The sequence below is a fragment of the Malaya genurostris genome, chromosome 3 (assembly GCF_030247185.1).
Source record: "Malaya genurostris strain Urasoe2022 chromosome 3, Malgen_1.1, whole genome shotgun sequence".
NCBI classification, from domain to species: domain Eukaryota; kingdom Metazoa; phylum Arthropoda; class Insecta; order Diptera; family Culicidae; genus Malaya; species Malaya genurostris.
This window is the reverse complement of record NC_080572.1, coordinates 39,188,140-39,200,173: the sequence shown is the minus strand read 5'-3', so window position 1 is coordinate 39,200,173 and position 12,034 is coordinate 39,188,140. Positions and strand designations below refer to the sequence as shown.

The following is a 12,034-nucleotide window of genomic DNA, read 5'->3' as shown; positions in this document are numbered from 1 at the left end:
CAATCTCCATCGACTGAAACATTGATTGCAACTATTGTGAAACAAGGCAAACTCACTACAACTAACATCGATTTCAATACCTCAAACGACAAAATTCCAAAACAGCCCCAAAATGATACCCCCAATAACGCTAAAAATAACAACAAAATCGACGACGAGAAAATCAATCTAGATGCGAGCAATGAGCTCCAAACGAATGTCTTTTGAGATGAATTGAAAAATACGATTCTTTAAAAAAGCAACTTCTGCACACTAATTCTTTCAGAAGAATTAGTTCTTTTGATCAATTGACCATCTATGAATCCTGGGATGCCTTTTATTCATTTCGTTCATACAGCAAACGCTCAGAGAGTTGCGAGTATGATCAGGTTAGCGTGTATGCTGAGGGAAAGAGTGCTGGAGGAGACAGAGTTCTGTGTGTTGAAGCATAGAAACGGCTGTTTACATTTGGATTGATATGTGCAACTAGGAGAATATTCATCCAATAAATGATCAAATCTAAACGGCCAGATACTCGTATGTTGACGTTAATTTTTGTGTACCATTACAGGCCCTCGAAGACGTACATCTGCCACATCGTCCGATCCTGCAAGACGTACTGTACTATATGGACAGGATATTCACGGTGATATTTTTTCTAGAGATGTTAATCAAGTGGTTAGCTCTCGGCTTCCGAGTGTACTTTACGAACGCTTGGTGTTGGCTCGATTTCATCATTGTCATGGTAAGTAGTTCCAATTTCGAAAGCGTAAACATAACTCCACATTTCTGACTTCACTACAGCCTAAACAGTCAATTTCCTTCGGCAAAACAACTGCTCACGCCGAAAATACTCTTTAACAGTCAATCAGTGAATCACAATCATTCGTGAGACAGTTTAAAATTTTGGTCACATCTCTTCCAGATAATCCCGCCCAATCACACACTGAACATACATTATTTTCTCTCCATCTCGTCTCATCAAAACCGTTCATTTAAAAGTCAGCTTCACTCAGCTTTAATGTGCTACCAACCCAAAAAAAACAGCAAACATTTTTTTATAGAGACAGCGCAATAGTCTTTCAGAGTAATTCTCAAGCCCATCCATCGTTCAATGAGAATTTGCAATTGCGTATTAATATGGCCAGAAGTAGTCCTATTTCTAACCCAAATTCTAATTTAAATTTTGATGTTTCAATATAATGCTATTATTTTCTGAAATTGTAAAGCTGCAAAAAACGGCACAGTGTCTGTTGTGAACAGTAGCAATACAGACAACGAAAAACAATAAATCAAGTGCGTTAATTTGCAGCGAGAAAAAATTATGTTTTTATCCATTTTCAATGCTAACTCGCTTAAAATAAACCTTTCGTTGTTCAACTCCACACCGTTTAGCTTTCTCTAATAAACTTGTTCGCAATCTGGGTCGGTGCCGCGGACATTCCGGCGTTCCGCTCGATGCGTACGCTGAGAGCCCTGCGTCCACTGCGAGCCGTGTCTCGCTGGGAGGGTATGAGAGTAAGTAGACGGGACGGGAAAGCGAGCCCTCGCGAGAATCTTGCGGGTGCCCATAGTCGTCTTGCAACAAATGCACACTATATCTAACCGAACGTCTCTGCTATAGTCTCATTGTTGTATTTGACAACGAAGTACTACTGTCTATTTGCTTGTTTCAAACCATTGTTAACTGTATCTAGACACTACGTTCCATGTTCTACTAATGTGTGTGTGTGTGTGTCTTTGTGCGTATGCACGTTACGTTAAGGATCAAAATTAATTGCTTTAGTATGGGTGAAACTAAAATTTACTTCATATTAATTCTTCAACTAACTGCGAAAAAACATTGTCCCTCGATAGATACAGCGCTGGGTAACATTAGTCATACATAACGCTCGAATTTTTTTTCTCGAAATACAGTACATTTAAAAAAAAACAAAAAAATACAGTACATCGGCTTTAAAAAAACAGTACGTTTTACAGTACACATTTTATATAAAAATGATGACTAAAATAAAAGAAAACTATTATCAGATGATATTAATTAATCATTTCATTGTTTTTTTATTTCTCAGTTGAAATAAAAAAAATATTTAAGTTAAATAACAAAATATACGAATCATGAAATAACCATCAATTGTATACATTTGTATCGTTTCAATCACCTTCGATTTCGATCTTTCTGCAGTTGCCATCTCGTATTTCTCTTTTGATGAAATTTGACGAAGCAGCCCATATTTTGTTTGAGGTAATTGTATCGCTTCCAGTGTATCCACTTCCAAGCACGTCTTATCTGTGGTCCAAGGTTTATTGACTGCAGAAAATATGCGTTCCACTGATGCTGATGTTCCTGGTAAGCATAAAATATACTCAACTATTATAGCAATGTCTTTATACTCGCAATCTGCACGTTTGAGATGGTTGAATATTTCCATCCAGCGATTCACAATTGAAACGTTGTCATTTCTCCATTTTGTGATATTTTCATGACGAAAAGAAGAGCGACAAATTTTTTGACATTTCCATTCGTTCTGTACTATCGTCTCACAAAAAAGGGCCGAGCTATAAACGACAGATTCTCTTTGTTTATTTGGCGATTCGTAAAATACCTGATTGATTAAAAAAAACAGTACTTTTGAAAGGCAAAATACAATACAAAGAAAAATACAGTACATTTTAGAGTGAAAAACAGTATGCAGTATTAGGGTCCAAAATACAGTACGGATCCGAGTCTTAGTCATACACAATATAAATTTCCCCACTTAGAAAAAAAAACGCTCAACGGTGGTCCTTCATTGGTCCAATACGTTGGATCATTGGTCCAATGAAAGTCCAATCAATCGTTCAACGGGAGGCCAACACGGGACCTTCGTTTGCCGATTTTGAAACAGACCGTTTAACCGAATGGCATTTTTTTCGTTCAACAAACCCGGCAGACAGAGGTCCATTGTTGAGCCATTTTTAACATGAGGAGTTGGAGCCCCGTTGGACTAGTTTTACTGCATAATTTCTGAAGTTTTCAGAAAGTGCATAACTAACAATACATACCTGCACAATACTTCTACTTCACGTAGAATAACAACAAATTTCCTTTCTATGTAAAGGTAACACTTAATTTTCACACTATTTTTGCAAGAGAAAAAACAACAACAAACCGAATTGAACAAATTGAACGAATATTTCTTGCAATATGTCGTTCAACAAGCGCTTAAAAACCAACAAAATTGTAAGGCCTGCTGAGAGGGCTCTCTCGTATATGAGCAAACTGTACCGGGTTGCCAGCATACATTTTATTATTTTGATGAGAAGTTTTATCACATTAATCTATCGTATGGGTTGGACATTACATGGATTCCAATGAACAATGAAAAAATAATCAACTTTCACAAAGACTGAATGTCTGTGTGTTTGGCAGACTTGTCGAGCTAATCTTATATCTCTCTCCTTTTTCAGAATGCTATCAGGAAATCAAAGCGAAAAAAAAATGGTGGATGCATTGAAACTGACTTTGTTTCACAGAAAAATACAAGACTTTATTTTTATCGCGATAACATATATGTTTTTATGTACTAATCGCATCTAAACTAAATTATATAGACTTTGTCACGGTAGATTTATGATACAAGCCTTCAAAGCCGAGATATTCGATGAACAAGTAGAGGTATGCATTTCCGAGCGTTCCAATTTTCAGCAGTTCTTCAGTCAGAAAAAAAATACAACACGACCGCTAAACTCAATGAATCATTCTGAAAGTTTCACAGAATATTCTCAACTAAATTTCGAAGACATTGTCAGGTTGGTTTTTCTATATTCTGCACCGTTTCCAAGAAAATTTAATTTGAAACGGGAAAATAGCAAAAAACCTACCACTTTACGGTACTGTCCTCAGCCGTTAAGGGCGGGTAGGGTCTAAAACTTTTGAAAAAACATTTTTTATTTTCTTTATATATTCTTATAGTAAAACAATTCAAGAATATTATGTGAAATTTTCGGAACAGTCTATCGGAACAAAACTCTGGAAGTTATGGGCCTTTATCTCATACTGTAAATCTCATACTGTAAAGAAGTAAGAGCTTGACTTAAAAACTTGATCAAACATTCTTGAAATGTTAGACCCTACGGGCTCCCTTGAGTAATAAATTGTTTCGATTGATTTTATAGACAAAAAATTTATTTTGTCTGAGAAAAATTTCGATTTTTAGATTAAAAAATAATCTGCCGAAAAACATTATTCACTGATTTACATTTTCGCGTCTGTATTTGGCACACTGCTTCGTAAAACTCTCCCATATATGTCCCAGATGTATCTGCCAAAATAAGAATAATATAACATATAGGGGAAAGTCTTATAAAGCGCCCCTGCTAGCCAAAATGCCCCCTTTCCTTTCTTAAGCATTGAAGACTTTTCTGAACCAAAGTTTTATCACTAACACTATCTTTTCGTAGGATCTTTCTGCTATGCAAGTTTTGTGGTTGTCGTTTGCAGGAAAGTATGAAAAAACTCAAAATTTCATTTGGCAGCTTTTCGATGTAAAGTTTTGTTTCGACTAAATAGATGTTTTATCCGTCAATTCTTTGACATACTGATTATCTCAAAACAGTAACTTTATGGACATTTCAAGAAGCATAATGTATCATTGTTGTGGGATAAAATGTCTTTTGTTGTGTGTCATGCCACTGATTTGTTGTGAGACATATTTTACGGCTGCTGGGGCATTACGTCTAAGGCGAGCGAAAAAAACTAAGAATGTGGCCGTTTTGGAAAATGTGTTTATATCAATCAATTCTCATCTTTTCTATTGGAGTCATTGAAAATTATGTTCCTCATCCATATTGCAATGAAATACTTACATTCTCGAGGAAAATATATCAATACACTTGGAAATACCTCAATGTTTTCTTAAGGGGGGCATATTATAACACTTTACCCTACTGCGTTTTCGTCAAGTACCCGAACTTTTTGGAGAATGAAACTTAGATTTAGCAGTTCACATATGCGACAAACCAGCTTTTAATACAGCTGGGAAGACAAAAATCTAACTAGTTTTTTGACAATCTGATATCGGATTGTTTAACTATGAACACATTAAATACAATTGTTTTGTAGTTTATTGAATTGTTCGTACTGTAATAAAAAGAATAGAGGAAAAAGTGCATTATTCGGGGCGCTAGCACATCAGTTTCTGTTTTCTATTTTCACGCTTGCTCGAGCAATTACATGAGATCCTTAACTTAGTGGCATACATCTACCAAAAGTATTCTGTGTGCTACAGGATTCGTTTCACCTAATTAGTTTTTAGTCATTTTGTTTTATCGTTAATCTAAATTCACTGTAAATAAATCTACAAACCATGTGTTGTGTTGTGTTGTATTTGATTCAATCAATTGATAAAATAAACTTCTTCGAATCACTCAATTTTGTGGACAAGCTACATTTCTCTATAATCCTTGTTAGTCATAATTTTGCAGTAAGTCATGATGAAAGTTGTCGTTTTCAAATTAACACTACGAAAATTTTATTTTCGGACACAGCACGACACTCCCGAAAGATGTTGGTAATAATTATATTATTTCATACAAACGAGATATATCACTATTAAAATCATTATTTTTTGGGAACGGCGGTAGAACGATTTGAAAGAAATTCCATTTTGTCGTAATCCAAAAGTGACGAAGGGTTACCAATTTTCATTTAATTTAACTTGCGGACTTATACAATCCAAGTTACAAATGCGATTATATTTTGTAAATAACTTAACGAAATTAAAATATTCGTTCATATGTTTTCGTCGCCTTTCAGTGGTTATTGTTTACAAGTATCTTCGCGTGGCTATATTTCGCTTACGAATTGCCCACCGCATGGCACCCGTATTGCAACAATTATCGGATCCTAGAAACTAAAATAGATTTTTTTTAAACGCTCTGTTTGAAATTGTCCTTCTCTGTCGTAAAATATTTTAGCTTAAATATTCTCTCCAACATCGAATTCCTTATAGAAAAGTAGAGTGTCGCCTGAAATAAATATTCGACTAAAGTTTTTTGGGGTGGTATTAATTCATTCATGCTACAATTCCTCAGGTCACGTCCTTAAGTTCACATTCGCGTTTTCAGACCACATTTACACAAATCACTTCAAAAACCATTGATAAGAAACTTGCATCGTCCGTAATTCTCACTGAACCCAGCAGAAACCAATCTACTATCGCCCATTCTATCATCCATCTGTCTATCTCTCTATCTACGTTATTATTACCAATCTAGGTGTCCTTAATCAACTTCGTTGCTTCACTCGTTGGAGCTGGTGGTATTCAAGCATTCAAAACAATGCGAACTCTTAGAGCGCTGAGACCGCTACGTGCCATGTCCCGTATGCAGGGTATGAGGGTACGTAACTGCATCTTTTATCGCTATACTAACTTTTCTACTGCCAAACAGATTCAGTTCAGTTTCAAATCTTAATTTTCGAAGTAGTTTACTAGTAGTGATGAGATTCCCAGAAAACCCTGTTTTGAATTTTACCAACTTTCTTTGTTATCGAATTTAAAAAGAGACTATTATAAATTTACCCAAACTATCAATTCGGTTTGATTCGATAAGTAAAAATACTACCATCGTAATATTATTTTATTTCTAGAACCGAGCCTCTTCTTGTTATCCTTCTTAGTAGACTAGGCTACCTTTATAACTTACTACAAACCATTTAGAAACCCACAGCTTCTAGACTAGACGCATTCAATTCCAAACCATTCACGACGGATACTAAGCATGCTCTATAAGTTCTCACCAATAATAAAAACAATGACACACAAACGCTAACCAAAGTTGCAAACGATTATTTTAAACAGTCCAGAGCCACATATACGACATGCATTGGAAACATCATTTCGCAAATACACAGTTAACAACTAATTTGGCACCTAGTATAGTTTATAATAAGGCATCACAGTCATGTTAATTCTTCAGTTACAGGCTATCTATAGCTTAATCGCATGCTTGTCAAATTACATTTTCACAAATACTTTTATGTAGAAAAATATGTGCCATTCATCCGGTGAAAAGGAACCAATTCTTAAAATAAAAGAACAAAAACGAGATGTAAGATTTATGTGGAAAATGAATAACCTTATCAGGATTAAAAACAAAGTATTATTACAAAATAACGGTTCAAATGAGAAATAACCTTGTTACATTGTAAAAATAAAACGCAGAACAACTAAGTTTAAATAACAAATTGTAAGGGATAATCTTTTCAGATGCAGAAAATTTTTCTAAAATGTAAAAGAAACCAGCAATTTTTATTTTTAATTATTAAACTGAATGCCTTAAATGTTGAAAATAATTTGAAAACTAACAACACCGACGAATATACATGCAAAAACACATACGACTTGATGAAAAAAATTGTATCCTCTTACTGTCTCTATTCAATTTCCTCATACAAACTTTGAGCCGCGGGCGCGAAAACATTGAGCGATAATTCCATTTTTCGCCAAACTATAAGTAGCACAAGTAGACTCGAATTTCAAAGTGCTCTGAGCACACTTACCGTTTAAAACACTCAACTATACAATGTTGTTGTCAGATTTGGCGTATAGAAGCAAGTGTTGCCATATTTTACAACTTATCGAGCAATTCTCGTACATGCGCTTAAACGTAGGGCACAAAACCGTGCCGGTCCTGAACCAGATCGAAGGAATTTGAAAAAGCCGTTTCGAAACAAAAAATGGAAATTAACATGAACATCGAGAGGATCACAACTGTAGGACGAAGAAGAAACCATCACCACTATTGACTACGATAGTGACAAAATCCCATAAAACATATGGGGGGATTCGCCCAGAAACACGATTGTATATAGTTCACTGACAAAGTTTAGGGATTTCATATACCAATATACACTCAAACTTTCGCTATGAAATTATCATAACCCGTGGAAATTCTATTGTAAATTGTTACCACCACTGATAAACTCTAACTCTACAAGCAGGACATGTAATACAACTTTTGAATTTGCTAATCATTTTCGATCGGTATTGCACGAAACGTAACAGTTTATTATGCTTTAAGTTTAGTACTCAAATTTACATAAATCATACAATGTACTGCAATGTACGCGCTTTGCTTATAGCAGCAGTATGTATAAACTGTAAATAATTTTACCAAACCATTCTGCAACTTCCTCTTCCTGTATGTACATTTTTATGAATTGCTATTCGTTCGTTCAGTTGCTTTATGTTGCTATAATAGCCTTAGTTGTATTGTTTAAACTATATATAGTATTATCGTAATATAGGAGAACTGTACATTTCATACCATCGATCCTCCTAATAATCTAACTATGGCCTTTTTCATTTAAACCATGTTCCACCCAGGTCGTCGTAAATGCATTGGTACAGGCTATACCGTCCATCTTCAATGTGTTGTTGGTTTGTTTGATATTTTGGTTAATTTTCGCCATTATGGGTGTGCAATTATTCGCCGGCAAATATTTCAAGGTGAGTACAATTTATTCCCGAAAAATCCCTACTAAATCGCTATTTCCGTTTCGCATTTTCCGCTAGTGCGTCGATTCGAACAAGACAACACTATCGCATGAAATTATCCCGGATGACGTGGCGTGCAAGTCGGAAAACTACACGTGGGAGAATTCACCGATGAACTTCGACCATGTGGGGAAAGCCTATCTGTGTTTGTTTCAGGTGGCAACGTTCAAAGGCTGGATTCAGATCATGAATGACGCGATCGACTCGCGGGAGGTGAGAAAGGTTTTTTTTCACGTGCATTAGAATCCTTCTCACTAGAATTCCTTTCTATAAATTCAGGTCGGCAAGCAGCCAATTCGCGAGACCAATATCTACATGTACCTATACTTCGTGTTCTTCATTATCTTCGGATCATTTTTCACCCTCAATCTGTTCATCGGTGTTATCATCGACAATTTTAACGAGCAGAAGAAGAAAGCGGGAGGTTCGCTGGAGATGTTCATGACGGAAGATCAGAAAAAGTACTACAACGCAATGAAAAAGATGGGCTCGAAAAAGCCACTGAAAGCTATTCCACGGCCTAGGGTATGTAAACAATTCCCGTTCAATGTGGCCCACGAAGCATGAATTTTTGACATCTTTCCACAGTGGAGACCACAAGCAATAGTATTCGAAATAGTTACCAATAAAAAGTTCGACATGATTATCATGTTGTTCATCGGATTCAACATGTTAACAATGACGCTGGATCACTACAAGCAAACGGATACGTTCAGTGCGGTGCTGGACTACCTCAACATGATCTTCATCTGCATCTTCAGTAGTGAATGTTTGATGAAGATTTTCGCCCTGCGCTACCATTACTTTATCGAACCGTGGAATTTGTTCGATTTTGTCGTCGTCATCTTGTCCATCTTAGGTGAGAGTTTATTATTCCATGTTACATAAAAACAAGTGGGTAATGCCAGCGTCATCTCCGGATGACGCGAATGCGAATAAAAAGGCCATTCATGTTCTTCGATGTTTAGCACACTGCGAAAGAGCAGTTGGATCTGAACTTCCCATATTACTGGTTCAACTTCAGATGCTGGAACCGCAATATGGTATTGAAATAAGTGATCCATTTCCAGTTTCAAAATTTGAAACTTCCAGATTTGGAACAGTAGCAGTAATATGGTAAGTCAAAGTCCAGTTCATAGTCCAGGTTCAGATCCAAGACCTAAATTCTGAACCGGTATCCTGCTCCTGAATTTTCGACCTGAACTCTGAACTCTGAACCTGGATCTGTATTATATTGGATTTAGATTTGAATTCTGGACCTGAATTCAGCGCCTCATCTCTGCTCTTCCCGGCGAACGACCAAAATTAGGTTAAAGCCGGATATAAATAAACGATATAAAAAAACTCATCTCTGGAGTTGATTCCTCAAGTAACCAAAAGCTCCACAATTACTAAAAATATCCACTGTCTTGGTACATACACGTCGAACTTTTAAGAACTTCAAAGCATAGAAAAAATTCCGCAAGAACTTTCTCGCTGCTTGAGAGCGCACTTGGTACTTTTGGCAATTTGAAAATGCAGAACAACTTCCATGTGAACTTTTTCGCTTGGTCATAGAACTATCGCGTATCTCATTTGACAGTCGGCATTTGCAATACCGTTTACAATGATTTCAGTCAGTTTGTCAAGGTCATGCGACGTTACTGACAAATTGCAACAATCGGTTTCTGGACTTGCATTCTGAACCTGAATCTTGATTCTGAACCTTAATATATCATAATCATAATATCATAATTTGCTGAACATATTTTCGATCGTATAGAGTAAAATTGACGTCGATAAGTTAAGCGCAAAACAGAGGATTTTCACGATCAAATCTTCCATAGGACTAAGAAGAGAAAGGCACCATATAGTAAAGAAAAAACGTGCTTAATACACCTAGCAGTGAGATACCTTTTTATCGATCAACATGTTTTCTGCATCAATATTTGATTGTCTCTCAAAAATTGGGACAAGAAATACTGGTAATCGATTGCTTAATTGAGATAAGTAGAACAACATATTTAAAAAAATAATCAGGACAATTTCAATAAAGATACCTATTTTTACCTTTCTCATATAGAAAGGTTATGCAATCACTGTGGAAACCGACAATATTTGTTAGACAATATAATTTTTTTTATTGTCTCGTTGTCACCCTTCTTCTAGGGGGAGAAGGGCTTCCATTTTCTTTCTAGCGAAGATTGGAGGTCACTTTGTCCGTAGCTCATATCAGCCATTGGTACATCGTTGGAGTTGTGAGTGGTTTCCGTTTCCTTGTTTTCATTATTGATCGCAGTCTTGGGTTTATTGCTATTTGCTGTAGATGCGCTTTGTACATTGATTGCAGTTGATAGTTGGTTTGATGGTGAAAGTGTTTTTGAAACAGGAGCACTGCATTCTCTAGTTTCCGTTGTAGAGCGGTTGTCCTTGTTTTTCTTTCAAGATGTCCTTTCCGCAGTTTCAGTGCAAGGTTTGCCGTAGTGTGCAGGTTGTTCACAAAAGTGACATGTACCCAGTTGATTTTCATACGTAATCTGCGTTTTACACGGATGTATCCCGTCTTGATCACAAATGATGTAAGATGGAATTGCTTTATGTAGTTGTATACGTACCACTCCGGATACTTGGGAAAAAAATCAGCCATATTTCCCTTTCGATGGAAAGAACTTGACCGTACTGCGACATGCTTTCCCGAACGAACTGATCGCTGGTCTGCGGGGGAAGATGCTATATTTAACATTGTCGTGTCAACACTGTGCACCCCGTTATTAACCGAAGCAAATGCAACTGCATCTCTTCCACGTTTGAACATAATGTTCACACAGTTAGACGCCTTGTTGATTTGATTTTCACTTACATCATTAACGTTTAGATGCATTCGTTCCTTAGGCAAATCTAAATCTAAACTGCTCTAATCGGTAGACATTAGCAGTTTACGGCCAAACAAAGCGATTCCGGTGTTTCCTTCAAGAATCGAAGGTAATTATTTTGAAGAATACCACAGTATTACAGAGTATGATTGATGTGAGAAAGGCATCATTACACCACTAGGTGGATTAAAACAGGTTTTTGAATAAATTTAAATGATATGAAAATATCATTTTTTCGGTGATTATAGTTGAAGAACATTACAATCTATTTAGTTATAAAAATGTATAGGTTATCACTTTGTATTCAAAGGTAAGGCAGAATTTCCAATATAAGGTTTAACACGTCACAGACGAACAATTAACAATTATGATGCTAAAAAGAATGCTTCATATCTTCACATCAACCCATTTGAAAGAGTTCATGTGTTCGGCATGTTTTCTTGTAATAATATGACCCACAACTTCTCCGAAAAAATTGATTCACTATCACGTAATAAAGGCAAGCTATAACTTTAACCTCACTTCTTGGTGGATTACTAACAAATAATAATTATATCTAGAGAAGGGGCAATTCCAATCAAAATCTATACTTTAGGCTCCAAAATCAGCCTCTGAAGCGCAAACAAGGGGCTGGGGTCCACTAGAAGATTGATAGTACCTATT

At 36.2% G+C, this 12,034-nt stretch overlaps 1 protein-coding gene across 50 annotated transcripts in view; it reads left to right on the top strand.

Annotated features, from left to right (window-relative positions):
- LOC131434538 (sodium channel protein para) overlaps nucleotides 1–12,034 on the top strand; it is a 198,337-nt gene that overhangs the window by 168,066 nt on the left and 18,237 nt on the right. For all 50 annotated transcript variants that reach the window (XM_058601349.1, XM_058601321.1, XM_058601352.1 and 47 more), the window contains 6 exons: nucleotides 551–724; nucleotides 6,238–6,360; nucleotides 8,349–8,471; nucleotides 8,538–8,732; nucleotides 8,799–9,044; nucleotides 9,108–9,378. In XM_058601349.1, coding sequence (XP_058457332.1) covers nucleotides 551–724; nucleotides 6,238–6,360; nucleotides 8,349–8,471; nucleotides 8,538–8,732; nucleotides 8,799–9,044; nucleotides 9,108–9,378 — 1,132 coding nt within the window. The remainder of the gene's footprint in view (nucleotides 1–550; nucleotides 725–6,237; nucleotides 6,361–8,348; nucleotides 8,472–8,537; nucleotides 8,733–8,798; nucleotides 9,045–9,107; nucleotides 9,379–12,034) is intronic.